The sequence below is a fragment of the Chaetodon auriga genome, chromosome 24 (genome assembly GCF_051107435.1).
Source record: "Chaetodon auriga isolate fChaAug3 chromosome 24, fChaAug3.hap1, whole genome shotgun sequence".
Classification (NCBI taxonomy): Eukaryota; Metazoa; Chordata; class Actinopteri; order Chaetodontiformes; family Chaetodontidae; genus Chaetodon; species Chaetodon auriga.
In genome coordinates this window covers 10,311,657-10,327,952 of record NC_135097.1, presented here as the reverse complement: position 1 = coordinate 10,327,952, position 16,296 = coordinate 10,311,657, and the positions used below count along the sequence as shown (strand labels likewise).

The window sequence follows — 16,296 nt, the reverse complement described above, 5'->3', positions numbered from 1 at the left end:
ATGGGACGCTGTGTCCGTATTACAAAGTTCTCGTGTTCCCTCTGTCCTTGATGGGGATTTATGGTCTGGCAGCGGACAGACTTGGTGTCAGGACTGACCTGGACCGGTTTTTGCCACCAATTGTCCATTTTCACTTACAGTAATTAGCAGCGCACAGCTGTGGTGGCTCAACAGGTAGATGCTTAAGTATCTGAGTTGAACCACAAAATATGTTTGAAGTATGTGCACAGACCACACATGTGCTCAGACTGAAATACCTCAACAACTGTTGGATGGATTTCAATAGATTTGGTGCAGACTTTCATGGTTCCCAGTGGATAAATGATCTGAATGACTTTGATGATGACTTTTCCTCTGGTGTCACCATGAAATTGACATTTGTTTCAGCAGCTTTTGTGTAGATTGTTATGAAATTTGGTATACACATTAATATACCCTTAACTATCGATCCCTTTATTTTTCATTGTCACACATTGTCAAGCTGAAGTGGCCAAGATGGTACACATTACCTGCTAAATATCAACAGCAAGTATTAGCATTATGGTCATATTAGCATGCTGACATTAGCGTATAGCACAAAGCACCACTTTGCCTCTGTTTAGCCTCGCCAGAGCTGCTTACATGGCGGTAGAATAAAGTGGATGCACTTTAGCGATCGTGATACATTTTATTTTTATTTTTTTTACTGATTTTTGAGTCAGTTGTTAAGGGTTAACCCTTGATCACGCTTCGTCTTGTTCACTGTCAGATGCAGGAAAATGTCCCTGAAGGAAATGTTGCTGGGTTCGGGTGCGTGGCGTGGCTTTGAGTTTGTACACTGAGACTTTTAAAAATCAAACGAGCCTGTTGAATTTTTCATGATACAAAATTATGAATGACCTTTCTGCTGTTGTTTGTTGGCATTCAGTTGTGATCTAGCGGTTCTGACGTGCCTGCCATTGATAATCACATCATGTGGGTATAAAGCTGTGCCAGGCCCAGAGTCCAAGGCGAACAGTGTTACTCACGGTGATCATTTCTTGTACAGGTAATCGTAGTGTTGTTTAAAGTAGGCCACCGGAGAGCGATTTGACACTGTCAAATACTGAAGTGTGTTCTTCATTTTGTTAAGTGCACAAGTGTTTCCAGGACACACACACATTGGTTTATGGACGTGATATAAACTGCGCTGCATCTTTATGGGACTGTTTTCTTAGTTGAGTCACACATCCATCATCAGAGTTGAGTCAGCAGAATTGTTTAGCATCTTTTACATTATTTCAGATGATGGCACTTCATATCTGTGCTGTTCATTTAATTGCCAATGTCCAATGGGGAAATAAATCTTATTATTACTCAAGCAGGCATGTAGGATTTATGAAATGAGAATATGGCAACAATGAGTGTGTTACAGGTAGTAAAGTGGGACATATTTTGCGAGCAGCTCCCCTGCAAGCTATAATTCCTCATCAACTTACCAATCCATTAAAAGGACAACAATCAACTGCCCCTAATTATCCATTGGCTATTTGTCATGATACCTATTTAGAGCAGTGACATGATTGACTTAACCTTTGGCTGAGCGTCCTAAGTTATAGGTCCCTCTGGTGTCTTTAAGAGGGATGAAGAAGAAGGGCACGGCAGAGGAGCTTGTCGGAAGTAAGACGACCCTGCCTTTCAGTTTGAGTCAGGAAAGCAAGGACAAGTATCACACGAGCAATCAATTTTGATGAAAACATCACAGATAATAAATTCTGATAGAAGGAGGATGACGAATACGTCTGAGCCAAGGATCTGATATGGATGATTGCTGTGCTTAGAGGCTCCTTGTGGAAGAAGAGCAGGAGGCAGATTGTATTCCTAAAGATGTATTTAATTAAATGACCTCTTTACCATAGTAGTGCAGGGATGCAGTATAATGTACAGCATCTCTGACGCACCAGTTTGTGATCTCCTCGGATGTTATTGAGCCTGAACACAATATGCTGTTGTGATGTGAACCACAGTGCTATTTGACTATGCAGATTGCGAGGGTCGTATTGAAGGAAAACGTTGCATAGTTTAAGCTTAAGTGTTGTTATAAAAAGAATGAAAATCAGTCTTTGATAAACCTTCAACTATCTCTGGAGCTTTGAAGCTGCACATGTGGTATTTATTTTTCAATCAAGGTTATACAACCAGCAGGCTCATTCATGACTTTAATTAGCCAACAAAGTGAATAATCATGTTGCCACATGAATCCAACAACAATATTTCTCATAATTAAGTCAAGGACATAGGTTCTCATGCATAATGCAGTAGTTCCCTGCAAATAGTATAGCTAATTGCAAACGTGAGCTGGACTGAAGCAGGGCTTTTTCGTCCCTTCTAGGTTGATGGAAAAACATGTTTGAACATTTCTTTTGTGAAGTCTGCAACCTGTCTTCCTGGTTCAGATCCGCTTTGTTTCTGGCTCTACCCAAAATACAACAGTGAAGTGGTGGAAATAGCCTGGTCTTCCTGCGAACTTCATCAGTCGGGTGCAGTAATGTAAAGAGAACTGGGACACTGGGATGGAAAGTGCTGACTTGTATCTATGGTTAATCTCATTACCAGTGACTTATATACTATATTGAAACCATTAACTGTGCAGAGCACAGTTTTAATTCGCAGAGTCTGATAAAATATCATCAGCAGTGAAGCCAGCCACTCTTAACACACAAAATAATATTACTTTTCCGAATAATGAAAGCAAATCTGAGCTGATGTTAGCTGCTGATGTTGCAGACCAGAAATCATTCTGTCACAGAACTGGCCAGAACCCTTTCATTACAACAGTAAACTAAAAGCCTCTTTGTCTTAGAAGTAATAAAGTGCGGTAAGTTAAAAGATAATCAACACTTCAAGCCAATTTTCTTTCACTTTTGGTGATTTTCATGGTGACTTTTCCCTGCCGTCTGAAACTGCAACAGATGGCGTGTTGCCCCAGACTGAATATTTTCTGTGTCATATGGCTGATCTACAGTGTATTGAGAAAATTAGATTCTTGTTCAAAAGGTTGTTTTGGGATCCCAGGATGTTTATGTGAAATATAAACAGTGAACACCATGTCAGAATAAAATCCATAAATCCATTAATGCACTTTTCTTGGGTGGCTGGTAGCATCAGCGTGAGTTTCCTGTCAGCGACTGGAATACAGATGACTCACTTGGAAGTGAGTCATAAAGACTCTCTACTCTTCGTCTGTGTTTTTTTTTCTTTGGCATGAAAGCTCTAAACTCCAAAGCTGAAGTGTGATAAAGTTTCCTCCCTTTTCCCCACTTTATAGTATTTAGAATGATTGGAGTAGAAAGGGACGGAGGGTCTTTCCTTCCAATGCAGTTTTTCTTTCAGTTGGACTGTTATTGAAACACATCCAAGTGACAAATGATTGCAATTAAGAGCATAGACTTCTCTTTCCCCCTGATTCCAATAAATGCCTCAACCCTCTGACAGTGTGTCATTATGGCCGCTGTTAGAGCTTGCTCTCACTCATAAAGAACCTTGGCATCCAGTCTCCGGTGGTCCAGTCAGTCACACTCAGCTCAGAACGGTAAAGGACAGCATTTTGTTCCCCGTCCATCTTCAGGCTGAAGAATCACCCTCCAAAACTTAAAGACGCTGACATTTCTTAAACTCAGGGTTGGCTGGTTTAAACTGATTCTAACCACTGTAAGTGCGTAAGCCAAAACATATTCAAGCAAATTGCACTAATGGCAGAAAGTGATGGCTAATGTGTTCTTTTTGCCAGTAAAGATCGACTGTAGCTTCTGCTACTTTGCTCTCTGTCTTGCAGTAGCAAACCTGAGCGGAATAATTAACGCTTGGGTCCATTTGGTTGTCCAGACAGATCTATTCTCAGTCATCTTGGACTGGATTTATTTGGACCTGCTTCCCGTCATTGGCAATAAAGCAAAAACTTGATGTCAGGATGAGTAAATTCATGTGTCAGAAAGATTTAAAATGCAAAACAGTGTTTTGGGGTTTTTTTTTCTTTTCTTCCTTTTTTTTTATTCAGGACTGTTGGACACAGTCTGTCTTTTTGGTTTCAGTAATGTTCCCAGTTGGCTTTGGTTCTAAGACAGGCCATTCAGTGACCCTGCCTTCTTATTCCTCCTAAGCCGATTCCACTGCCATAAGGAACTGGAGGCTGTTTTATTAAATAACGGGAATGACATATCGCTCTCCCCAACTCCAATCTTGGGGCTTATTTGTATCTGGGCCCACCAAATGGGAACAAATGGCAGATCTGTATCAACCTCCCTCATCGTCCATGTGATTTATCTGATATAAAATGAGCCTTTCTACACAGCAGGGCCTGTGCTTGAATTACTTTTCTTTTATTGACTTGGATCTGCAGATCTAACACTTGCAAAAGCAGAATTGTAATCAGCAGATGTCCTGTTGGCAGCTCTGGTATTCTGGATGTCGGCTGTAATTTGTTTTGGAGCATTAGAAAATATTTGGTGCTCCAAAGGGGAATTCATTACACCTCAGGAAAGGCAAAGTCAGCCTTCGCAAAAGGAGCGAGACATTTTATCTTCTGTCCTCAGGCAGATCTGGATGCACATTTGTTTTTGCCCTTCACCTTTTTGCAGTTCACTCATTTAATTTCAGTTGGCACATTGGGATTATTGAAAGCTGTTTCCTCTAGTGTTGAATACAGAGGTATAGTTCGGGATGTTTTTGATTTCCGTGGAATGCCGTGTTTAATTACCTCCAATTATGTGCGACAGATACAGTGAAAATTTTAAAAGTTTATGCGAGTAAGTAAAACTGCCTAAGGCAGAAGATGCTGAACTCACAATATTACTCATTGCCTTCCAATTTAGACAAGTTAGACAGAGTTGCAGAGTGTGTATATCCAAAATTTCCCACTCCAGAGAAGCACACTGAAAGCATCCCTCTGAGCTGTGGAAGGTAACACATTAATAAATGCAATAAATCAGAATAGCCACACAACACTTATGCCAATTTCGTATTCTGCTGGGTAGAAACTTAGGCCAGTAGCGTTGGTGTTACTCTTTTTTTGTTATTGGGAATCATGCCAACATGGATAAATCCACCACTGGCCAGGCTGCCAGACCCCGCTCGTCTGCTGTCCTCGTCCCCTGTCTCGCTGGGTGTAATTTCAGTTAATTGCTAGCTGCCAAGTGTCTGTCACATTTGTCCCTATTTAGCTCAAAAACAACATGCAGCCTTGGGACTTAAACACTGCAAGGAGGTGTTAAAGTGAACCTGCTGTCTGCCCACTGACCCAATGAATATTTCGTTTTAAAAGTAGTCTCCTGTCCCCTGGCTCTTGCTGATTTAATTTGCTCAAAAGGATTTTGCTTCTGCATTTGTGTAATTGACCACATGACAATGTGCTACCATTGCTAATACTGAGTTGACCTTTAGAGAGATGGGAGAGTTTACACTCAAAGTCGAAACGGGTATTGACCAGCCTGCATGGCATGTCGCCAGTCATTAGCTTCAGCCTAAATGTCATGCAGTTAAACTGTTGTTGTTATTAATTAGCTCTGCAGTTGCAATGAAATTGTTGTTTCATTTTTGTGGAAAGCTTTCCTTTTGAGTGTGGCAGTGATTCACTACTTTTGGCTTTGATGCCATCTGTCTCAAGATCTACAGGCAACAGATTAAGGTGTTAAGAGATTAACACCTGGGAACCATTCCCCTTAATGCCTGGTGTGAGTACAGTGAACACATCAAAATATTCCTTCTATAGCATAAGATATAAGAATTCAGTCAAGATCTTGACATGGGCTTATATTGCAATTTCAGGAAGACTAGCAATCAATTTGTGGAAGCTAATGGGGGATCCAAACAGAGAATGATAATGATAAATAATCTTCCTGTGAGTGTCCATAAGAGAGATGGCATTGATGAAGCAAAGAGAAAACATCAAAAACCGTTCAAATCTTCATTGAAATCAGCTTCAGTATATGTACAACAAATTGCACAAATGGTAGCTTGTTGTGAACTCCCAATGGACATTTCCTTGGTCCCATTTGAGATACAGTTTCCTTTAGAATTTCTTAAATGACCATAAGAGATCAGATGTTCACCATTCTATCACCTACTTTAGACATGATGCAAACACCAAGTGTCAGATCATGGCTCTTGTAACTTTGTGTAATTTTGGGGAATATGCTGCTGGTGGTATGTTGGTATCATGTGTTGACTGGGAGTCATGATACGGTTCACTGACCCAGTATCACACTGAATCGCAAACATGGTGATATAATTAGTGCCAGAGTTCCAGTTCATGGAGTAATTCGTAATTTCTGAACAAGGAACCACTTTGAACTCTCACCAAAGACTCACATTAAGATGCAAAAAGATGGGAGGGCTGCACTGGTGTCCACTGCCGGATAAAACCTTCACAGAGGGGACTGGAAATATCCCGGAAAGTGTCTGCTGACTGTACTTAGCCTAAAGCAGTGATAAAATCGAACCGAAGCCCAAGAATTTAAATTCCAATTTGAATTTCCCTGAGATACTGAATGCTGCTGTCAGCTAATCATGTCCACCTAATGCTGCGTTTGTCTGCCACTGCAATCATCCATACCTGCTGTGTGACTCCATATCTCTCCCCTCAACAGACAGCAGTAGACACAGTGCAGCCTTTTGATGAACCCGACACCCAAATATTGGTGGCAGACTGTTCTGTGTAAACAGCCAAGTGTCTTCCTCCCTTCACATGGTGTCACTAGCTTTTCTTAACATGCTCCTGTGTAGGTTCACGATATTCCACCAGATCCCACACATCCCCAATTACTTTCTGCACATTCAGCGAAAGTTTGCGTGGGCAAATAAAGCTGAGAACCTGAAGCAAAAGATGCTGATCTCACCATATTATTCATTGCCTTCCAAGTTAGACAGTTGGAGAGTATGTATATCCAAAATTTGTAATACAGTCAGCTGAAAGCCTGAAGGTAATTTCTGATCATGTCTGATCCTAACTAATGCTGCTTTTGTCTGCAAAGGCAATCATCCATACCTGTTTTGTGGCTGAGTTTACATATTTTGCCCTTAAATGGACGGCAGCAGACTCAGCGCAGCCTTGGGATGAACTCGATACCCCAAGATTGGTGGTTGATTGTTCTGTGTTGTACTGCCAGGACGAAAAACAGCCTATATTAGGAGTGAGCCTGGATTGAGATAAGATCAACAGTGGGATCTTATCGGTGTGAAGCGTGGGGATGAGAGGTTTTTGATCAGGTCATCAGTGATTTACTGCCTCCATGGAAACTTTATTTATGATACACTAACTTGTGATAACAGCATTTCGATAAAGCTTATGGTTTGTTTAGTGCCATTCTGAAGTTCTACCGTGTAATATTTCACATGCTGTGGCTTCACTTAAATCTGCATTTGAAATCAAAGAGAAGATCAAATCTTTAAATGCTTGTTATGTTATATTTTGTGTAAAATTTTTGCTAGTGTTCCAGAAAATATACTCTGGTTACATGGCTGCATGCAGCTTCTAAAATGATTAAATACCAATCCTGACTACAAAGTGTTTGTACCATCATTAGCTTTAATAGAAAATCAGTTTGACTCCTGCCTTGGTCTGCCTATATTTTATTTATACATGCACTATATGCATCTAAGACCATACATCTGTTCCAAATTTTTAATCACAAAGAATATTAATGATGTCCAAGTGTGATTGAATCAAAGGGTCTATCTTGTCCTTCCTCCAGTTACAGTATGTTATGTATTCCTAATATTTCTACTGTAGCGAGCGTTTTAATTTTTTATGCCAGGCGCAGTGTTTAATGCTGACTAGCAGCTGTTAGCATGCAGAGGTGGTAAACATTGCGAAACAGCAACATGTTGGCATGTTAGCATTTAGCTCAAAGCTCACCTGAGCAGAGCCTCGCAGGGCAGCTAGCATTGCTGTAGACTCTTGGACCAATAGAAATAAGTGGGTTAGTGTGTCTCTGAGGACACACTAAGGAGTAGGGAATGATGGGGGCATTCTGGGTAATGTTTTCAAAACCAAAAAGAGCTATGCTTTAGCTTTTTCATTATTTAAAAGGGTTTTCATTACCTATGTGGAAACGGGTGTTTCTATTCGAAGCATTAAGTGAAACGAAGAGAGGTCACTGACACTCATTCAATTAGACTAAGTCAGCCATCAACTGTAACACAGAGCCACTGGCCAAGCGTGGCTGAAGATCCTCAGACCACGACTGCAGCTGTAAAAGCTCGCATACTGATCACTGGTGCCGGTAACACTATCATGTAAATGGTCAGAGGATAAGTAAGTGTTCCCTGCGAGTCGTGGCCTACTTTTGTGAGCCCCGCCTTCTTGGCGCTGCGGCGCTTAAGGGACAGCGAGGAGCTGAAGTCAAGACCTCCTCTCAGGCGCACACACAGAAACACGCACAAACAGTAGCTCTTGAGAAAAGACACATGGTGCGAGTTATCACACACAGATGTAGTGGCACTATTTTAGCCTGATATCAGTGAATTAAAAACTATCTCGGCCAATTTCACATAGATTAAACCTGAACTTTCCTCATCATAGATCCATTTAACAATCTCAATTTGAATCCTGTACAGAGAAAGGGGCTTTAAGCACTTACTATATTAAAATCGTTGGTCCCATGTGGCCCCCGAGGCCATTTGCCTCTGTGTCGCAATCACTGAACACTTACACCACAACAAAGAAGCAGCAAGCTCAGCAGCACCGTTCATCAAATCGTGCGCTTCAGCACAAAAATTGACACCAGATTTATTGATATCAAGCAGCCGTCCGTGGTCAACTACAAGACCTTTTAGTTTGTATACAAGGCAGATTTATCAGCTATTTATTAGCCACTCTTTTACGGTTTATGGATCCATCTGATTTAGGGCTAGTGAGGTTTTACCCTCTGGTTTGACTTTACCTTTGAAATAAATGACTCCTGAATCACACACCTTGAGGGAGTGAAGCAGTTGAACCATGATTGATCAGCCCAGACTCATTTCGGTGGGGTAATATTCTCACATTCATATTTCAGAGTTCAAGTATTTTTGCAGCTTTGTCAGCTCATCGAGGACGGAGACACTGTGTAGTAGACCATTTTATCGCTGTAGTCTACAAAGCTAGTTCCGCAATGTTCTGGGGTAATTATATTTTGCTGAGGCATTTTTCTTCATTTATAACCCTCCGTCGGGCGTTCTGTCTTATTCCCTTGCATTGCCGCAGGCTAAAATGGCGAAAGCAGCTTTGTGCCTGTGAGTTACATTTCTGATGAACTCTCCGGTCGGCAACAACCTGCCATTATAGCAGCTGTCACTCAACAAGCTGCCACGGTCTGTTTTTTTTTTCTCTCAAGGAAGGCAAAAGTGTGGCATGACAATGTGTGTGGACATGATGAATGCGTAAGTGAAATGTGTGTTCCTCAGGACAACACCACCCATTAATGTATTTTTTATGTTGTTGTTTTGTTTTGATTTTTTTTTTTACCTTTGACCTTTGAGTAAGGGCACCAGGACACAGCATGAGCCGCTCTCTGCATTATCACACACATACTCAAACGCCAGATCCATTTAGTCAATAAACTGAAAGGGCAAACATTAATCAGACAGCCATGACTGCATGCTCTTTTCCTGCCTGATTAAGCCCTCTGTCACTCATACTCTTTTGCTTTATTCCACTTTAAAGATCAGTTTGTACTGCCTTCATGTTCGTTTAGCTTTTCACCAACAGTCATGCTTTCAGTTTATCTGATCAGACCGTCTGATTTTGCCATTTCAGTCGTAATGTTTGCACTCAATCCCAAACTCGTTCATTGTCCGGGTGCTAAAGAATACACCGAAGGCCACCACGTTGTCCTTGAGCTCCAAGCTAGAAAAGATGTCTCTGTGTTGTACAGTAATGCTTCCAAATAAAGCCAGCTGGCTGCCAAGACCAATATCACGAGCAAAAGCAGTATATGTCTAGTTCAACCTCAGTGAGGGCACTTTGACGTTTCCTCTCCACTCAGGTAGGAAGGAAGTGTCAGGCAGGCAACAAGAACAGATGAGAGCGTCACTGTGTCTCTTCACCCTCTAAATCTCAAAGTTATTGTGTCATTATAGAGGGCAGGATGAACTGGCCTTCAGCTGACAGCAAGGCTTAACAGAATCAACAGCGTTTTTATGAGAACTCTGTTGAGCGCCATTGTGTACATTGTGCCAGATCTGAGCCAAGAGCCAAGAGCCATCTGCTCTGTATCTGTGCTGTGTTTAACTCTGTGAGGGTAAAAAAAAAAAAAAAGCTGAGACAGGATTCTAACTTTGCAACCTTTCTGTTAGGGGTCCGCGCCAGCTTGGCGTCAGAGTGTTTTTCAAGATTTTGAAATGATAGGAAATCTGGCTTGAGGTCAGGTTTTGTTGAGCTTTTGCCTTTTTCTCAAAGAATGTGACATTTAGCACATGAAGTAGATATAAATCACTATTGGAAGTATAAAACACAAATTTAAAATGATAGAAAAAAATAATTATATAAAAAAAATGCTTCACTTGATTTATGTGATGCAATGTTAGCCACATTAGCTGCTACCATAAGGTTGAGTTTTTTATGATTTTTCATGATACATCCCAACAGCTGTTTTGACAAATGCAAGTGCAATGTATTGATCAGTTCTGGTATTGATTTTGTAAATGTCTTAAGACATTCCTACTGACCTACGCTCGCACACAACAACCCTTCTCAGGTATCGTTTTTCTCTTGCCCGGTCATGTTCGACTGAGTCACTCTTTCGCTCGCAGCCAGTGTTCTGCTGGACCACCATGATTTGGCCAGACTGGGCTGCAGATTTATGACGCAATTTTCACAGCCTTTATTCAATGATGTAATTGTTACCCCTCTGTCCCTTTATAGCCCAGGTTTATAGAGACCTCGTACAACTCCCAGAGGCCATCTTGACGTGAAGTTGACTGGTCATAAACATACTGTGAGCTCTACCTCTGCTTTTAGTTTTTACCTGCAATCGCAGCCTTGAAATTAATTGAGCACTGGCATGATTGACAAATGGTTTGCAGCTCTCGAGAGCTCGTCCTTACACCCACTGCTGCCATCAAACCTCACACTAAATTTTTCAGCATAGCCTGCAGCAGGAGGGGAAATGGGCTTTTGTGCTTTTAGGCAAGGCTGTGAACTTATTAGTTGAAGACTTTCTTACTCACTGTGCTGATTCATATAGCATAAGAGCACTTTTTTCTATATCGCGGTCATCGTTTTAAACCTTGGATAGGCCACTTGCAGCAAGCTACCTTTGTTACACTGACAGGATACACTTTTGTCAAGGAGCATGCTTGGCCGTGTGTGAAAAGAGTTGACGCCTGACGAGGAATTAAATTACCCCTGACGTGAGGTCACAGGCTCCAGATCATTTTCACAGCATGTCTCTTACGCTGATGACCGACAATGTGCTTGGCGACTTTTTAATAAATAATGTAACCCAGTGAACTAGATGGAGGTGACTTGCAGTTATGCCATATTTAGGAAGCCTTGAACTTCTGCTTTGCTGCTGTAGGTTTAAATGTATCGGTCCCCAGACTGTGAATCCTCGTGACTTTGGTGATCCTCTGACTGTTCAGCTAGTGCCACCAGCGTGTCCAAATTTTCATGTGTCTCAGCATCGACTAAATGTTTTACAGACATTCATTCCCCTGCCTGTCCTTTCATCTAATTCCATCATTATGTCAAAATTTGGATGAAACCGGACATTCCCAACAGCCTCAGATGTGTTTTGTGTGCTGTGTTCATTAATGTTAGCATGTACATTTAAGAACATGGTAAACATTACTGCTAAACATTGTGAGCTTCGTAGCATGCTAATATTAGCATGAAAACCAAAGCACCACTGTCCCCGTGTACAGTTTCATTAAACAACTGTAGTCTGTGATCTGAATTAATAACTCTTTCAGTCTACAGCCATGCTAGCAGACCTCTGAGGCTGCACTCAGGCACACCGGTGCTTTGAGCTAAATGCTAACAACAGCATGGCAACAGGCTCACAATGCCTGACTGAAGTGAGTCTATTGCCATGCGAGATGTTTAAATATCATTTTCTTTGTAGCTTTGGTAATAAAATTACTGTAGTTTACATGAGTTTACATTAACAATTCATGTTCATTCCAAACCTGTGTGTTTTTGTGTCCAGGTTACTGTGCTTGTTAAGAGTATTTATATGTCATGATACAATCATCATTTTTGGCATTTTCAAGACGGCCAAATTCAAGACATCATCTCGTGCTGCCTTTTGAAACTGCCAGGTGCAGCTTCGATCTCATGCCGTGTCAAATTACTGTGTTGTTGTCCTGAAGAACCAGCTTGGAAGTAGCCTTGTGTCTGTGTGAAGTTTAATAGACCCTCGTCTCTTGCATGTCCACTTTCCCTGAATGTACTGAGGCTCTTAGTTGCCTGGGTAACCGTAATACCTAATGCTGTATTTCCCAGGTTACCCTCAGATTGTCCACAAGCGCGGGGTGAGAGCTCGGCTCATGAGGCTCTTTCCATGCTCCACAGCCAAAAAGCCATCCTCCAGTAATCAAAGCAAGTGGCTTTTCCAAGGCTCTTTCTCTCTATCTGTCTCTCTCTGTGATGATTTGTTTGTTGTTGTCTAAAATTCTGTTCCTTTCTGTGGTTTTTCTTGCGATGGGGACATACACTCAAGATTGGCTTTAGTCTCATATGATTGCTCGAGCAGGAGTTCAGTTGAAGAAGTAACAAAAATGCTTGTTGAGTGTGTGATTTGAAATGATATTTATGTACAGACACTGTTCGCTGTTAAATGTTCTTTATACATTTGTTTTGTCACAGCTGAAATATATGTGCATGTTGCATCATATTCACATGATGAACATACAAATAAGTAATAATGCAGCGATACATACACATCTTGTGCACTAATTTGATAACGAGAATGAGATCAAATGGCTATTTTATTTCTTTATAATGTATTAGTTAACATGACCAGTGAACACAAAGCATTAGCTCCACAGCAGCAGGTTAATTATGGTCTTTTAGAAGACCTGGACTTTTGGCTGTGGGCCACAATAAGACCTTTGGAGCTAATGAGGCATTTAGACACCGTGTCACACTTCAGGTATATGAGAGGCCTTGCGCCAACAAGATGAGTCTCAAATGCTGTGCTGTGAGCACAGTGCAGTCGGTGACAGGGCCAAGACAGCATCTGCCATCATTACAGGCCCATTAAAAAGTTTCACAGGGTTCAGTTGCCCTCCTTCATGAAGAGGCTCTCGACTATGAGGACTTTGTTCTGGGGTTGCAATAACACTAATTACCACTGCTGTTGTGTTCGGTGTAGAGAAGAAGGCGTTCAGATTTTTGTTTGGTTTAGCGAGGTAATATGTGCAAAAACGACGTGATATAAAGAAGAGAAAAGGACCTTTAAAAACTGAATGGCTTGAATGGATTTTCTTTGTTATCCAGAGGGTCAACTTTGGGGCCATTTCATGCCAAAATGTGTCAGGTTGGAAGTAAGTTGCAGATGTGTTGCTATTGCTGATGGTTGAATTTAAGGTTTATCTCAAATTCTGTCCTCAAAAAGGTTATTTTTGCACAGACTCTCACCAGCATCTGTTCACATCTGACCTTTTTCCTCCTCCTCTCCAGACAGCGTCGAAGATGAGCTTGAACTGTCTGCAGTCCGCCATCGCCCCGAAGGCCTGGAACAGCTTGAAGCCCAGACACGTTTCTCCCGCAAGGAGCTGCAGATCCTCTACCGCGGCTTCAAGAATGTGAGTGATGAGGTCACCACGCTGCCTCCCTTCCATTCATAATGTACAGCTCTGCGGGCTTTGTTCTCTCTTGGATGTCTCTCTTTCTTGGACATCAAAAAACATGTTTTCCTTTGATTCCATTTGCTTTATTCTTTTGTCCATCCTTCTATAGTTGGAAGGGATGTTTCTACAGCTCCGCTTCCTTCTAGTTCTCATCTCGATTCAGCGTCCACTTTGCTGGTGTAGCAGTAAAGTCATAATCAAGCATCTGAGGGATGCTATTTGCTGAATCATCCACATCTTGCACTAAGTGTTATCGCGTCCAATTGTGCTTACTACAGAAAATTGAAATTTCTGTACATTGTTCACTGTGCCAAGGATAATTAGGTCATTTCTCAAACACATTGGGGAAAATTACTGATGAGCAATCAGGTCAAAGTCCTCCAGAGCAGCCCATATGAAACCACCTCACTTCATTGTCACCTCTGGTGTGAGGCGTAATGAGATGACCCAGAATTAACTCAACCCAAATTGTCTGGCAGTGAAAGAGAGGAGGATAGTGAGAGTCCTGTGATAGGGAAATTCCCTTGGGGCTTCAGTTTCCTGTTGAGCCCGCACTGTGCTCCAGTCAAGTCCCTGCAAAGCCAGCCCATTAGTCCGCTTCCACTTGAGACAGAGTAAGAGGTAAGAAGCGTACTAATGAGGCCTTTAATTTGTACCGCACACTCTGCCTGACTTCCTCTGACATTGAGGGAGAGAATATTGCATATGTTTATAGACACCCTCCTTTTTTTTCTTACATATTTTGCATTTTATTTTTAGTCACACTAGCAGCACGGATCTCGTGATGGCACTGTCAGTCAGTCGGTCTGCCACCTTGGTCCCGCAAAACTAAAGACGTTCCCATCAGCCTCAGCTGTACTTTGTTATAATGCTAATTCACATGCTAGCACACTAAGCTAAGATAGCGGACACAGCAAACATCATACCTGCTAAACATCAGGAAGCTGTTGACTTCGTCATTGTGAGCATGTTGCCACGCTTGATCTTCGCATTTAGAAACCTTTTCATTTTTGTTCAGAGGTTCTCGACAAGACAAATGTTGTTACCCAAATTGTACAAAGACATACAATCATGGCACTTAAATTACAAGTACAAAACAGCTTTTGTCCCTCACTGAGTCTTATAGCGTAACTCATTTTTTAACAGCCACGGTCAAACAGCTCATCTCTGTCTTGCCCCAACCCGGTGATATTGGCAGAATAAATGTGGGCTTTTAAGGCCAGCCAGACTAATAGAAGCTGGCATGGTTCCCCAGATGAGAAATTTGGCCCTTTGTCCTTGTCGTCCAGGGTTTCAGAGCAAATCAAATGCCTTTAATGCAGGTGGCAGGATGAGGTCATTTGTCTTGACAACAAACTTGTCATTCACTTGAAGTGCAGGTGGTCAAAATGGAGCTTTGTCTTAGATCCAGCAATATGTCTAGCAGCGACCAAAAGAAGACCTCTGGATCTGGGTCTGGGTCTTAAGGTGGAATTTGAGCAAAGATCACCTTAAAGGTATGACAGAACCCATTGTTTCAGACATCCCATGACCCCAGATTACAGGAAATATCACCATATTGACCTCACATCCTTGCTAAATCTGCACAGCTCTCACAGTCAGGGGCATTGCCTCGGGCATTAGATTAAGGTCTCACAGTTTCTATTCCATCGGCAATGACGCTTCTGTTCACAGGTTTATTTCATTCCCCGCGCTGCTTATTGTCGTCTTGGTTCGCCAATCTCACAATCGAATTTCACAGATTGTCTTTTGGATTTTATTATCATGCATGAACAAATTCTACAAGCATATCGAATGAATACAAATACATTTTCTGACCTCTCACTCCATCTAATGGGATTGGCACTGAATAATGTGTAACGTGGAACACCAAGGGCAAGTGGAAAATCACACCCTCACTTGTTATCGTTCTACACAACATACTACTTACATTGTTCCAATTGCTCTTTGCCCGTTAGTTCAGTTTTGATTTAGCTGGAGATAAAAGACAATACAGATATGAAAAACCCCAATAAAACAATTGGAGATGAGACTCGACCCCTCTGGCTTTACAGATAATCCGGTAGTGAGATCCAGCCTTCGAATCTGATATCAATTAAGGCGCCACTTCAGATTCCCTGGCAGCTTCCTCTAGGACATCTTGAATGAAGAACAATTTATTCACCCCACCACACAGGTGCTATTTTTCTGCAATGGCACGAAAAGGCAGAAATAGTTTTCAAGGTGTATACAAAAATGATGTCTTCCCCAATTATGCAGTTTTCCGCTGAATTTGGACTGCCAGCAACCCACCTATTCTGCTATTTTGAGGGCCTACATTGTGCAATATCCCTCTTTCCAAACTACCGTTCTATGCCTCCTGAACAACCCAGGGAAGATCTTCTTGAGCTCAGCCCAGAACAGAGGTTACTGATCTCCAAGATCTACGATTAGCTCTCATTACTAGATGAATATTCAATGACCAAAACAAGGGCAATGTGGGAGCAGGAGCTGGGCATAGAATGAGCA

General features: G+C 41.8%; 1 protein-coding gene across 7 annotated transcripts in view; it reads left to right on the top strand.

The window, feature by feature from the left end:
* kcnip4a (potassium voltage-gated channel interacting protein 4a) overlaps window positions 1–16,296 on the top strand; it is a 119,513-nt gene that overhangs the window by 94,940 nt on the left and 8,277 nt on the right. For 6 of the 7 annotated variants that reach the window (XM_076725209.1, XM_076725205.1, XM_076725208.1 and 3 more), the window contains one exon: window positions 13,619–13,743. In XM_076725209.1, coding sequence (XP_076581324.1) covers window positions 13,619–13,743 — 125 coding nt within the window. Of the gene's footprint in view, window positions 1–12,439; window positions 12,536–13,618; window positions 13,744–16,296 lie in introns of all 7 variants that reach the window. The other variant, XM_076725204.1, reaches the window with a different exon arrangement.